This window comes from Trachymyrmex cornetzi, unplaced genomic scaffold, assembly GCF_001594075.2.
Source record: "Trachymyrmex cornetzi isolate Tcor2-1 unplaced genomic scaffold, Tcor1.1 scaffold482, whole genome shotgun sequence".
NCBI lineage: Eukaryota > Metazoa > Arthropoda > Insecta > Hymenoptera > Formicidae > Trachymyrmex > Trachymyrmex cornetzi.
In genome coordinates, this window is record NW_017299641.1 from 55679 (window position 1) to 70926 (window position 15248).

General features: G+C 37.4%; 2 protein-coding genes across 2 annotated transcripts; both read left to right on the forward strand.

The window, feature by feature from the left end:
- Nucleotides 1-5502: 5502 nt before the first annotated feature.
- LOC108765222 (WAG22 antigen) lies at nt 5503-7852 on the forward strand. Its single transcript, XM_018513818.1, has 3 exons — nt 5503-5536; nt 6705-7469; nt 7557-7852. Exons 1-3 carry the CDS (start codon nt 5522-5524, stop codon nt 7623-7625), a joined length of 849 nt encoding a protein of 282 aa, XP_018369320.1. The 5' UTR covers nt 5503-5521; the 3' UTR covers nt 7626-7852.
- Nucleotides 7853-9929: 2077 nt separating this feature from the next.
- Nucleotides 9930-12038, forward strand: LOC108765223 (elastin). Its single transcript, XM_018513820.1, has 3 exons — nt 9930-10016; nt 11199-11879; nt 11973-12038. Exons 1-3 carry the CDS (start codon nt 9930-9932, stop codon nt 12036-12038), a joined length of 834 nt encoding a protein of 277 aa, XP_018369322.1.
- The last annotated feature ends 3210 nt before the right edge of the window (nt 12039-15248 follow it).

A 15248-nucleotide genomic window follows, 5' to 3' on the forward strand; every position in this document is an offset into this window, starting at 1 on the left:
ATACACACGTGTTGCGCAACGCTCGCGGAAAAGGAGGCACTATTCACGGTATTCTACATTCGCGACGAGCGTGACGTCTAATCTGTTCGTAATGTACATGACGCAAATTACGTTACGTTTACATTACGCGCTGGGACGTTTCGCGGAAAAAGTTAAGACATCCGCTGGCCAATGATATTTCTTCGCCATGATATGAATTTCTGTACGTGTCTCGCGAGAATCTATATAATGGAAAGCATAAAGGCAGGATTTAATTATAAGACGCTTATTTCATTTAAGAACGTCCTTTAATTAATAAATTAGTTACATTTAGTAAAATTTTAACTAAACAATAAAAAGAGCAAGTTGATCTTATTATTCATCTGTTTAGCTTAGTTCATTAACATCATTAACGTTTTATTAACATCTTCAAAAAATAAGGGAGATTCTGGTACCTTAGAGGGACATGTTATACCTTGGGACGTACTAATTATTTCTTTAACAGTATAATTTCTCTATTAAAAGAAATGGTTTTACATTTCTAATAGTATATCTAGGAAGATGGGACATGTGAAATGTGTTAAATTTAACACAAATTTTCCAACGGTGTAGTGAAAAAAAAGGATGTGTTAAACAATGACAAATTCTATAAACAATTTGCGTCGACTACGATTCTTCACTTCAAGGGAGCTACGGCAAGTCGTATTGCCGACTCTCTCTCGTGTGCTCATCCTCAGCCTCGATGGCTGCTGCTGATCAGTGAATTCCGAATGATAGATAAATATCTAGATCCGTTGAATTCGTTCAGACAGCGGGAAGGAGGAGAACGAGACACACACAAAAGGAAGGAAGATTCCCGCCACTGCTTCCTTGATCGGGAAAGTTTAATTCCTCCTCGACTGGGAAACGAAAAAGAAAACGAGAACCCGCGTCGAATTGAATATTCGGGTCAAATGGGTTTCGAGGTCCCTTTCCTCCTATCTTTCTCTTTCTCTGCGGCCAAGGAAGACTTTCAGTTTCGCAATGAAGGCCGACGATAATTTTGTGACTCGTCACCTGTCATGAGCTCTAGATTCTCCGTTGAAGATCTATCAGATAAAAGAAATGTCTACTTTTACTACAATCTATCATTCCGATTATATGTAAGAAGGAAATATTCTTGGAGAGAAATTCACGAGTGTGACTTTTGCGACCGAAATCTCTTTCACCTGGCCATTATTTTAAATCGACGTTTTTCTTCTGCCTCTCTCTTTTTCAGTTAATTTAATTATTCTGCAAACTGTAGACAGAATTAATTTTAACGACTATATTAATCGTAAATCAGTAGTAACCTTTAACGATTATTAATTACAAATTTACAAACAAGATAAAATTGTGAAATTTCACAACAAACAAAGTCTTTCTTGATTATTCTATTTTCATTTATACGGTCATTCAAATTATAGGAGCCGAATGACAGCATTTACATATACACGTGTCGAGGCCGCAAGAAGAAGAGCAGAATCTACATGGAAGCGTAGAATCTGCCTATATCAGTTTCATTATTATGTCATTTTTTAATCGTAGCTTCATCGAAACGTAGCTTCTCTTTGTCTAGATTTATACACGTTAATCAAAGGGGAAAGGAGAGATGGACCTCAAACGTGAGAGGATACCGTCACTCAAGGCTAACTTTTCGACGACCGATGGTCACACGTCCGAATTGGGGAACTCGTTCCGCTCGTGATCTACTTTTCTGTATCGTGGCAAAAGCATCTTGTATCATTGTAGTAGAAGTCGACATGTGCTTGCAGAATTATACCTTTCATAATTTTCTATAATTTTGTGTCAAACATATGATTAAAAAAAACCGAGTTTCGGTTTATGGATCTCTCTCTCTCTCTCTCTCTCTCTCTCTCTCTCTCTCTCTCTCTCTCCCCCTCCCTCCCTCCCTCTTTGTGTTTCGCTCTTTTTTTTCTTTTCTCTTTCTCGTCTCTTATGTAGTATGCATAAATGTGAGGTATTTCTGAGGAAGTTGCAATCGAAATTTTTAAGTTATTTTCTCTTCCTGCCCGTTTCCCGACCTCGCCAGATCACGGAAGCAGCCAATTCCATTGTTTCAACCACCAGTGGCGGAAAGCATTCGGTTACCGCGAATTAAGTACTTAGTCAATCGCAAAACGTCCGCATCTCACTAGAAAAAAATGAGATAAACGTTTACGCAGATTTCTACATATATAATACAGAGAGAAAATTTGGATATATGGGTCACATCTCAAAATAATATTAAAGATATAAAAATTTTATATGTTGTTTCATTATTGCGTCTGAATATTAAGTATAAGGCACAATTCTCTTACTGTTTTAAAAGCTATTTAAAATTTTTGTTAGTCTTGATTCTTATGTAAATTAAAAGTTGTTGACTTAAAACTGCAGAAAGACATAATCATTTTGCTACGTAAAACTATAAGTCAAATTATTTGTTTTATTTTTGCAGTTGGTTTTAGGGCTAATATCATCAAAATTAAAAAAAATAATATTAATTGATATTAGCTTATTTTGATTAATTGTTTGATTGCTACTTTTAACTGAAATTGTATAGACAAAATTTTGACAAAAAGAACATTCTCTTAACGGATTGTTGTCAATTCAATAATATTCAATATAAAAACCGATTATAATAAATAAAATAAAAAAAAGCAGAATCAGTTTATTTATTATACGAGGAAAGATTAATATTTTCGTCAATAGCAGTATTTAAAACAAATTTTTTACGGAATAGAATTATAAGAGTAGTATTAAGTTTTGAGATTTTCATATATTACCGTATATATAAATTAGAATTGCATAATTCTCTCAAATGGCACATTAATATAACGTAATCGAACACATCAATATAACATAATTGAACAAAATTTGTTCAACCAAATGTTTTTATGGATCCAACAAGCAGCTGTTAGATGTTCGTGATATGCCAGTTACACTTTCTATACAAGGTGAGCCGAAAATCACGCTTTTTAAATGCATGCGAACGCACACGGACGATAATGAGTCTACGCAGAGCCATAAAACTCAATTTTAATTTTTCTCACGGATTTGAATAGGCTGGCGGGCAATATCAGTTATAATCATCGTCCTACAAATTCATTCGTACAAAGTAGAGGTTCTCGCGATTCAACCTGCCCTCAGCTTTCACTCACGTTTTCCGAAACGCGTGGCTGCATTTAAGTGTGATTTAACTACCCTACATAAGATCCATGCTTATTTATCATCCATCGTACTTATTGTACTTATCATCTGTTTATCCGAATGTATAGAGGAAAGGCCCCTATTAGATACAGAGTTTATTTTGGGTAAATGCTAGAAATCTATGAGCAGAATTTAAAATAATAATAGATTATTTTGAAGGGAATTTAATAAGCTTTAAGATAATGTTATGTAAAATTTAATTCAAATTTTATTTTTTTTTAATTAAATAAATGTAAAAAGTAAGCAAATGGCAAAGTCAAAAAATTGTGCTTTTAATATGAGATGCCCTGAGAAATTGGTAATAAAATGCAAAGTATCAGTATTGCAATTAAAAAACTTTATTTAATGTTTCTAAAATACAAACAAACATAGCCAGTGCGCGCACAAAATGAGTATGCGATGCATTGAACCTAGGACTCGTCTTCAGGTAGTTAGAACAAAGCATCGCAGAAACAGGCACTCGTATATTCCGCGATTGTTCCTTTTATTATTGTATAATAACATTTATACTTCAACAACGATTTTCACTATGACATAGAAGCATAAGTTATTTTATATTAGAAATACCCTGAGTATCTCATATTATGATTTCCACGCCTTACGATTTTACGATCATCAAATCTAACTTTTGTAATTAAACAATTCAACATATCCCATATTTTTCTGTTAGTATGATCTTACTCTATCACCACATAAAGAATTTGTTGCAAAATATTTACTTATTAAATAAGAAACAAGGTTTAAAGGCTCATTTCGACGAAACTTGAAGACATCTAAATTCTAAAATCTTTTTTTGTAACGACTACAGGCACAATCTAATAATGAATTATCCATTAAATAGTTTTTAATACAAGAACAATAAATTCATGGTGGAACCAATAGATATAGCGTTTATTAGTTTAGCGGAAACGCAGCTATCTCATATTAGGCGCTCTATTTCATAATAGGGGGCTTTCTTCTACGTATTATACGTTCGTATGGGAAGAATAATTTTGCTGAAATATATACAAATGTAGATAGATACAGATCTGAAAATAATTTTGTTGAAAAAAATAATAATGTAGGAAATTTAAGCATGATGAGCAATGCTGTAAAATTGAAGCTTTTACATTCTATCAACTATACTCCACACAATTATTTTGATATATAAATGGTCCAAAAAATTATTTTCAGATCTGTATCTAGCCAAATTTTTAGATACTTCAACAAAACTGTTATTTCAATCCATGAGATATAAAAAAACTACAGAACTTTGATCAATATCTCTGAATAATATATCTAAATAATATCAAATAATATCTAAATAATAACATTTCCAAATTAGACTTAGAAAAATTAATCGACAATTTATTTAGCCGTAAGAAAATTTTGGATTAAAGAAAGCTGTATTTTCGTGGGCGGACTTATATAGGAAGTTACAACCGGCTGTAGGAAATGGGCTAAAACATGTATGGCAAACCGCAGCATAATTTGCGGGTGGTATAATACCTGCATTTATAATCTTAAGTATTCAAGAAACGTACATTGTGTTTTCTTTTTGTAAAATTCTTGTAATGTAAGGACTACGCGTTATCGTTACAAAGTTTGTCATTAACAATTTTATAAATGTTACATTTGAATCAATAAAATCAATAAATATATATTTTTTAAATATAGAGTAATAATGAAGTTTCATTTTGTGATATTTTATTCATAACAACGTATACATCGTTCTTTATTAGGAATAAAGCAACATATAATGTGTAAAATACTTTTTATCTAAATTTATACAGTAATATTGTGGAATGTGGAACCATCAAAATTATTAAGAACATTTTGAGTAAATGAGTAACAATAATAAAAATCATTTCTTTGAGAACTGTCCTTTTTATCAATAAAATAACCATCTTGTTGTGATATCGCGTATAATATCGAAGCAATTAGATATATTCTTGTCATCTTTGTGGCATAACATATCGTATGGTTCATTTCTCACGTTCATTCGTCATTGAATCGACGCTACGTGATACGTATGTGTCATGATTCGACGCAACCTATCTGAATATATGAACTTTAATGAAAGTACAGAGAGAAATAAATTTGAGCAACCGCATACGCCTCTGTATTGCAAGAAGAAGTAAAAATTTGGAGAAAGAAAGAGAAAGAGAGAAAGAGGAAGAGGATCATTTGTCATAACTCCATCGCATCTGATAGGACATAGGTCATAGATGATTAGTCGAGGCATCGAGTGGGGCCCTCATGATGGCCTGTATAAAAGGAAGCTTCAAAGACATCCGCGGAGCTTCAGTCCTCAAATCAAGGAACAGCATCTACCATGAGGGCATTCATGGTGAGTAGCCTGTTCACGATGATTTCCCCAATTTCTCGTTTCCTCCTCTCTTTTTTTCCTCACTCTCTTCTCGGTTCCTTCATGTTCTTCTCTCCTATCGCTGTCTTTTTATTCGGGGCCTCATCTCTGTTTCTTTTCTCGCGAAAATAGAAAAAAGAAAAACAGGAAGAAAAGAGCTTATATGTCGAGATTCTCTCCCGGGCTTATGTAACGCTAACACCATGAAACGTTAAGCGCGGCCGGTGACTGAAAGAAAGGGATTATACGTTCCACGTGCTCGTAAATCCACCGCCGTGCACTTGCGGAAACACTTCTGTAACGTTTACTGCTTGCTCTTTAGATGTGTTTATTGCAAGAACGAATAGAAGAATACCGAGGATCATTGTTCACTTAAAAAAAAAATTAGACAAAAGCGTTTATATTATGTTCGAGAAAGATATGTACCTAATTCTTTTTCAATTAAAAACGCGTGTGAACAGTATATATTAATGTATAAAAATAAATAATGCATTTTTTTCGCACATGTACGTTTCTTCTATATAAGAAATACTTTGAGATCTACTTTAAAGAATTCAACTTGACTTATTCACGAGCTACATTATATATTAATTTTATAATAGCATATAGTTTTAGTATAATAATTATACTAACTTGCAATGAAAGAAAAAAGGTGAAGTACCAAAATTATTTAGAACAATATGACCTTGTTCCACCAATGTAAACTAACTTTAACTTTGGCTAAATTTTCTGTTTATCTACTTCTAAAAATTAGAAAAAAGTGGACAGTAAATTAAACTGAGATTAGAGTTAATTTTACGTTAGTGGAACTGCGCTTAATTTTAGAATCATAATAAGGTAAACGTCTCAGTGACCGGACATGTAATACCTATATGTCCGGAAATTTACACAAAACTTCATATTTGTTCATATTATTATTAATTTCAAATGCTTTCTTAAATATAATATTATAATATTGTAATACAAAGAGCATTTAAAATTAATATCTAATAATAAATTTTGTGCATATCCGGTTACGGGGGACGTTTATCTTAAATATATTAAAATATTTATAAAAGAAAAATAATAAAACGAAGCCAAATATCAAAGTTGAAATCTCGGTTTCAACATTTAAACACGTTAGGAAAATAAAATTAAATTGCAATTGTAGATCCTGGCCCTTGCCGCGACAGCGATGGCGCGGCCAGAAGCCGGATACTCCTATAGCCAGCCAAGCAGTAGCTTCAGCGCTCCTTCCGGTCCATATTCGGTCACCGGTGATGTTGGTGGTATCGATGGTTTCGGCGGCGGTGGTTTCAACGGTGGTGCAGGTCTCGGTGGTGGCGTCGGAGGTGCCGAAGGTATCTCCGGCATTCCCTCGGGAGTTTTGTTCGGCGGCCGGCCAAGCAGTAGCTACGGCGCTCCTTCCGGTGGATATTCGCTCGCCGGTGGTGTTGGTGGTATTAGTGGTATCGGTGGCACCGGACCAAGTGGACCCAGCACGACTTTCGGAGGTGGTAGCGGTGGTTTCGGCGGAGCTGGATCTGCTGCCGTTGCCGGCGGTGCCGGCGGTAGAGAGGGTGTCAGCAAAGCTAATGCGGCAGCAGCAGCTAGATTCGCCTCTGCCGTTCAGGTTGTTAGAGACGTCTATGTTTACGGACCATCTAAAGATCTTGAGGCTCCCGAAGCAGTCAGTCCCGCCGCGGGATATCCGTCACGTCCATCACAGAAGCATTATAAGATCGTCTTCATCAAGGCACCTACCCCACCAACACCGACCGCTCCAGTGATCCCGGTGCAGCAGCAGGATGAGCAGAAGACACTCATCTATGTTTTGGTCAAGAAACCCGAGGAGGCACCCGAGATCAATCTGCCTACAATAACGCCCACTCAGCCCAGCAAACCAGAAGTGTACTTTATCAAATACAAGACTCAGGTAAAGGAAAGGAACTTAAGCATAAGAAATGAGAAAAAGTAAAAATCCTTAACCGACCAAATTACTTTCTTTTTCTTCACGTTGCAGAAGGAAGTCACTGGTAGCACCGGACCCAGCACGAGTTACGGGGTACCCGGTAAATCTGGGCCATACTAGTCAATTCACCGCTACCCTCGTCGCGGCCATTACGTCCTACCCTCCAGTTCACCAACACACACGTATACATCGCTCACATACCTTTAACAAGATGAACGACAATAATATTTACCGTATTGACGTATTGCTGTTATATGCGCGATCGCCGAGAGAAGAAGTTGACAACGATGATAAAATTGAAGACGGCGATGATGATAACGATGTTGAATTATACGACGACGACGACGACGACGACGATGATGATGATGAAAGCGATGATATCTATCACAACGACGACTAACGTTATAATGATATTATAATGATATTATATGATACCGTTATAATTGAGAAGAACGATGATATCTATCACAACGACGACTACCGTTATAATGACGACGACGATGATGATGATGATGATGATGATGATGATGATGATGATGATGATGATGATGATGATGATGATGATAATAATGATGATGATGATGACGATGATGATGATAGTGTTTTTTTACGACGACTAGAGCAAAGGAGAGACGTTTTTTATACTTATTTTTTGCAAGAAAACGGTGGCAAAATAAAGCTTTTTTATACATTTTTACATAAAACAATCTACTATTGTCAACTTATTGTATGCCTTTCCGATTCGAATTGATTCTGGAATCCGATTCCGTAAAATTTTCACATATAAATTTGCCTAATGCCTGGTTCTCTAATTAAGTAGTAGTAGCACTTAATGCTATTAGTAAATAATGCAGGTAGGGCTATGGCAGCCGCTTAATGTGACCTAGATCTCTAGAGTTCCATTATTACTTCTTGCTTGTTTCCAAAGTTAGGCGGTTAAGTCCAGCTCCGTATAAGGCTTATGTGATCGCCTATCTTTGCGTCATCTAGATCCTCGGGTGTTAAAAACATGTGGCCCCAGGATTTATGTCTGCTGTAAAGCTTTTACATTCTATCAACTATACTCCACACAATTACTTTGATAGTTCGTAAAATTTCAGATCTGTATCTAGCCAAATTTTTAGATACTTCACAAAATTGTTCTTTCCATTCATGAGATACGAAAAAACTATAGTACTTTGAACAATATCTCTGAATAATATATCTAAATAATATCAAAAAATAATAACATTTCCAAATTACTCACAAAAATTAATCGACAATTTATTTAGCCGTGAGAAAATTTTGGATTAAAGAAAGTTGTATTTTCGTGTGCGGACATCGACTTATATAGGAAGTTGCAGCCGGCTGTAGGAAATAGGCTAAAACTTGTATGGCAAACCGTAACATAATTTGCGAGTGCTATAATATCTGCATTTATAATCTTTCTTTAAGTATTCAAGAAACGTACATTGTATTTTCTTTTTGTAAAATTCTTGTAATGTAAGGACTACGCGTTATCGTTACAAAGTTTGTCATTAACAATTTTATAAATGTGACATTTGAATCAATAAAATCAATAAATATATATTTTTTAAATATAGAGTAATAATGAAGTTTCATTTTGTGATATTTTATTCATAACAACGTATACATCGTTCTTTATTAGGAATAAAGCAACATATAATGTGTAAAATACTTTTTATCTAAATTTATACAGTAATATTGTGGAATGTGGAACCATCAAAATTATTAAGAACATTTTGAGTAAATGAGTAACAATAATAAAAATCATTTCTTTGAGAACTGTCCTTTTTATCAATAAAATAACCATCTTGTTGTGATATCGCAATATATTTTTAACTATAGTAATAATGAAGTTTCATTTTGGGATATTTTATTCATAACAACGTATACATCGTTCTTCATTAGGAATAAAACAACGTATAATGTGCAAAATACTTTTTATTTAAATTTATACAATAATATTGTGCAACCATCAAAATTATTAAGAACGTTTTGAGTAAATCAGTAACAATAATAAAAATTATTTCTTTGGAAGGCTGTCCTTTTTATCAACAAAATAACTATCTTGTTGTGATATCGCGCATAATATCGAAGCATTTATATAAATTCTTGTCATCTTTGTGGCATAACATGTCGTATGGTCCATTTCTCACGTTCATTCGTCATTGAATCGATGCTGCGTGACACGTGTGTGTCATGAGTGGACGCAACCTATCCGAATAGATGAATTTTAATGAAAGTACAGAGACAAATTTGAGTAAACGCATATGGCTCTGTATCGCAAGAAGAGGTAAAAATTAGGAGAAAGGAAGAGAAAGAGAGATAGAGGAAGAGCGATTTGTCATAGCTCTATCGCGTTTCATAGAACATAGGTCATATAATGTCATACGATTAGTCGAGGCATCGAGTGGGGCCCCCATGGAAGCCTGTATAAAAGGGGGCATCAAAACATCCGCGAAGCTTCAGTCAAATCAAGGAACAGCATCTACCATGAGGGCAGTCATGGTGAGTAGCCTGTTCACGATAATTTCCCCATTTTCTCGTTTCCTCCTCTCCTTCTTTCTTCACTCTCTTCTCGGTCCCTTCATCTTCTTCTCTCCTATGGCTGTTTTTTAATTCGGAGTCCTCCTCTCTATTTCTCTTCTCGCGAAAATAGAAAATAGAAAAACAGGAAGAAAAGAACTTAAATATCGAGATTCTCTCCCGGGTTTATGTAACGCTAACACCATAAAGCGCGGCCGGTGACTGAAAGAAAGGGATTATACGTTCCACGTGCTCGTAAATCCACCGCCGTGCACTTCCAGAAACACTTTTGAAACCTTTACTGCTTGCTGTTTAGATATGTTTATTGCAAGAACGAATAGAAGAATACCGAGGATCATTGTTCACTTAAAAAAAAAATTAGACAAGAGCGTTTATATTATCTTCGAGAAAGATGTACCTAATTTTTTTTCAATTAAAAACGCGTAGGGACAGTATATATTAATGTATAAAAATAAATAATGCATTTTTTTCGCATATGTACGTTTCGTCTATATAAGAAATACTTTGAGTTCCACTTTAAAGAATTCAACTTGACTTATTCACGAGCTACATTATATATTAATTTTATAATAGCACATAGTTTTAGCATAATAATTATACTAAATTGCAATGAAAGAAAAAAGGGAAGTACCGAAAAGTATTTAGAATATTATGACCTTGTTCCACCAATGTAAATTAACTTTAATTTTGGTTAAATTTACTGTTTATATACTTCTAAAAATTAGAAAAATGTGAACAGTAAATTAAACTGAGATTGAAGTTAATTCTACGTTAATGGTACTGAGCTTAATTTTAGAATCATAATAAAGTAAATGTCTCAGTGACCGGACATGTAACACCTATATGTCCGGATATTTACACAAATCTTTATATTTATTCATATTAATTTCAAATGCTTTCTTAAATATAATATTATAATTTAATTGCAATCTTTAAATACCATTAAATATTGTAATATAAAGCATTTAAAGTTAATATCTAATAATAAATTTTATGCTTGTCCGGTTACGGGGGACGTTTATCTTAAATATATTAAAATATTTATAAAAGAAAAATAATAAAACGAAGCTTAAATATCAAAATCGAAATCTCGGTTTCAATATTTAAACACATCAGGAAAGTAAAATTGAATTGCAATTGTAGATCCTGACCCTCGCCGCGACGGCGATGGCGCGGCCAGAAGCCGGATACTCCTATAGCCAGCCAAGCAGTAGCTACGGCGCTCCTTCCGGTGGATATTCGCTCGCCGGTGGTGTTGGTGGTATTAGTGGTATCGGTGGCATCCCAGTGAGGCCCAGCACGACTTTCGGCGCAGGCGGTGGTTTCGGCGGTGGTCCAAGTGCCGCCGGCGTTGGTCCAAGTGTCGCCGGCGGTGGTCCAAGTGTCGTCGGCGGTACCGGCGGTATCGAGGGTGTCACCGGCTTTTCCTCCGGCAGAGCTGAAGCTGCTACCGTTGCCGGCAGTGCCGGCGGTATCGAAGGTGTCAAAGTTAATGCGGCAGCGGCAGCTAGATTCGCCCCTGCCGTTCAGGTTGTTAGAGACGTCTATGTTTTCGAATCATCTAAAGATCCCGAAGCAGTCAGTCCCGCCGCGGTATATCCGTCACGTCCAGCACAGAAGCATTATAAGATCGTCTTCATCAAGGCACCTACCTCACCAACACCGACCGCTCCAGTGATCCCGGTGCAGCAGCAGGATGAGCAGAAGACACTCATCTACGTTTTGGTCAAGAAACCCGAGGAGGCGCCCGAGATCAATCTGCCTACCATAACGCCCACTCAGCCCAGCAAACCGGAAGTCTACTTTATCAAATACAAGACTCAGGTAAAGGAAAGAAACTTAAAAGCATAAGAAATGAGAAAAAGTGAAAATCCTTAACCGATTTAATTACTTAATTTTTTTTTCTTCACATTACAGAAGGAAGTCACTGGCACCGGACCCAGCACGAGTTACGGGGTACCTGGTAAATCCGGGCCATACTAGTCAATTCACTGCTAATCCCGTCGCGGCCCTTCCGTCCTACCCTCTCATTCACCAACACACATTCAGACACCGCTCACATACCTTTAACATGATCAACGGCTATAATACTTACCTTATTGACATATCCGCTGTTATATGCGCGATCGCCGAGAGAAAAAGTCGACAACGCTGACAAAGTTAAAAACGGCAATGATGATAACGATGTTGCATACAGTAACGACGACGACGACGACGTCGTCGATGATGATGATGTTGATGAAAACGATGATGAGAAGAACGATGATATCTATTACAACGACGACTACCATTATAATGATGACGACAACGATGATGATGATAATGATGATGATGATGATGATGATAATGATGATGATGATAATGATGATGATGAAGATGATGATGATGATGGTGTTTTTTTACGACGACTATAGCGAAGGAGAGACGTTTTTATACTTATTTTTTGCAAGAAAACGGTGGCAAAATAAAGCTTTTTTTATGCACTTTTACATAAAACTATCTACGCTTGTCAACTTATTGTATGCCTTTCCAATTCGAATTGATTCTGGAATCCGATTCCGTGGAATTTTCACATTTAAATTTGCCTAATGCCCGGTTCTCTAATTAAGTAGTAGTAGCACTTAATACTATCAGTAAATAATGCAGGTGGGGCTATGGCAGCCGCTTAGTGTGACCTAGATCTCTAGAGTTCCATTATTACGTCCTGCTTGTTTCCAAAGTTAGGTGGTCAAGCCCAGCTCCTTGTACCAGGCTTATGTGATCTCCTATCTTTGCTACATCTAAATCCTCGGGTGTTAAAAACATGTGGCCCCAGGATCTACCTCTTTTGCAGACAAGCAGAGTACAGCGACACAGAAGATGTATGATGACCTAGCTTTCCTCTCCACATAACCGGCAGTTTTTCTGCTCGACCAGTCCGATGTTGAATAAGTGTGCTCTGAAGGGGACGTATCCAGTAAGAAGGCCCGTTCTTAGTTTGTCTCTTTCCATTGCTGCCAGCTCTTTCGTTCTAGCCGGATTGGATTGTCTTGTTAATTTCTTGACCCACCGGCAGCCCTTCGCTTCTCTTCAGGACTTTAAATGCTCCCGCTCCAGAATTTCCTTGATCTTTCTTTTACCTAGCATGAAGGAAACTCCGACGGTCTGCAGTTCACCTGGGTCCATTTCTGTCTTCAGCTTTGTTAGCCTATTCACTCTCTCATTGCCAGGTATGTCCTGATGTCCAGGGACCCATACTAGAAAAATTTGGTTTGTTTCCCCTGGTTTTTCAAGGTCTTGCATACAGTCCCAAATTACGGATGACTCTATAAAGGTCTTTGAAAGTGCATCAATAGCTGCTCTGTTATCCGAGCAGATGCTGATGCGATGCCTGTTTATCTAGTCGATCAGGAGTTTTGCGTACCTTGAGATGGCAAGCACGTCAGCTTGAATAATTATGGACAGCCTCACTATTGGTATGCTTTCTTCGTGATGGGCGTTGGGGCCGTAAATGCCCGCCCCAAAACGATCATTTGCTCCCGATCCATTCGTGTACCATATGTCCACGTTTGGATTGGTTAGAAAGTTGGGATCTTACCAGTTCTCACTAGCCGGTATCAGGACCTTAAAGGTCTTCTCCAGTAGATGTTTTCTGTGGATCCTATCTTGCTTCAGTGTGAAGATGGACTTATCGAACAGATTCAGCTTAGTGTGGCCAAGCCTGGTCTTCTTCTACTTCCCCTGACATTTCATCCTGTTTGCTGCTTGTTTTGCTATGCTGATGATCACTAGACACAAGAGCGGAAAACCGAATGCCACTTCAAGCGCCTCGGTTGGTGTGATTTTCATGGCTCCTGTCTCAACCTTAAGGTATCCCCCTTGAAAGTTTTTGAGCAAGTTCTTCGCCTCTACATTTGCCACCTTTAGCCACCAGACAGCATAGTTAAGTTATTACCAAGTTAGTCTTCATAATAGAATCATTTTGTATAGCTACAGAGCAACCCTAGGGTTTATTTCCCAGTTCCTGCCCATGACTCTTCTATAAGCTCACATGGAGTGGTAGAGCTTTTTCCTCTTACCCTCGAGGTGTGTTTTCCAGCTCAGCTTTGGATCTAGGTATACTTCTAGTTACTTCACTGAGTTAGTATAATTTATTTCCTTACCCCAAAGTTTCAAAGGCTCTATTTGTTCAGGCTTGTATTTTCTGATGAAAATCATGGCCGAGATCTTCTCCGGATTTACCGTCCCTTATCCTGCACCAATTTTACACGATTATCAAGGCTCCGTCCATGTGTTTCGTGAGGAAGATGCCCTTGGTAACTATGGTTACATCATCTGCATAATCGTAGACCCGGAAATCGGATACTCTTAGTTTTGTGAGGAGCTCATCCACTACCAGGTACCATAGCACGAGTAGAGAACCCTCCCCCTGCGGGCAGCCTGACGGCGGACACCCCTCAATGATGATATTGCCATGATTGACGGTCAGTTTTCTGCCCTCCAGCATGCTTTGAGTCCAGTCCACAGGTGCACCTGGTATTTTGTCTTATTACCATGGCGTCCTTTATCGACGAGATTGACGTGATATCAAAAGCCTCTTCAATGATAAAAATCGTCTTCAACTCGATATTCGATGAAGACGCCCAATGCATATCCCTTTGCGGTCAGCTAAGTCTTAACCCCGCTTACTAGGTGATGCAGAGCTGTATTCCTAGATCTGCCCTCCTTGTAGGCATACTAGGAGGAGTTCCGCGGCCGAATGAGAAGGGAGTTGTTTTTCAGATACCTGTCAATCAATCTCTCCCGTGTCTTCAGAATGAAGGATGTGAGACTGATAGGTCTGTAGTCTTTAGCCACTGTTCACTGATGATTCAGGATATGTGTGAGTGAGTTAAGCAGAGTCGACAATGTAGTCCGAATGATCTTTATTTTTGTCACTCGTTCCTTCCGATGTGGTGCCGTGCTTACACCATTTTCTTCTTCGTCTATATGTGTCCTTCTCTTCCGCAATAACCGCTCCGCCTAGCGTCGTGCCAGTAAGACATATAGAAATGCGCCCAAATCATCTATTCTAACACCGCTCGCTCCTAGCGTCACACGATGTGACTAATGAGAATTCGCATGAAATCGAACAGCCACAATGTGGCCTTTTCTCCCTGGCTTGAGTATAAATTCCACTCTGGTGCCACTCCAGGCTTGAGGGACGTGTCTCAA

What these genes read in the sequence shown, in the direction of transcription:
- LOC108765222 (XM_018513818.1), top strand. An exon ending in TTATCAAATACAAGACTCAG is followed by an intron (nt 7,470 to 7,556) that starts GTAAAGGAAAGG and finishes TTCACGTTGCAG; the next exon opens with AAGGAAGTCACTGGTAGCAC.
- LOC108765223 (XM_018513820.1), top strand. Translation starts at nt 9,930, where the DNA reads ATGGAAGCCTGTATAAAAGGGGGCATCAAAACATCCGCGAAGCTTCAG. An exon ending in CTACCATGAGGGCAGTCATG is followed by an intron (nt 10,017 to 11,198) that starts GTGAGTAGCCTG and finishes TTGCAATTGTAG; the next exon opens with ATCCTGACCCTCGCCGCGAC. An exon ending in TTATCAAATACAAGACTCAG is followed by an intron (nt 11,880 to 11,972) that starts GTAAAGGAAAGA and finishes TTCACATTACAG; the next exon opens with AAGGAAGTCACTGGCACCGG.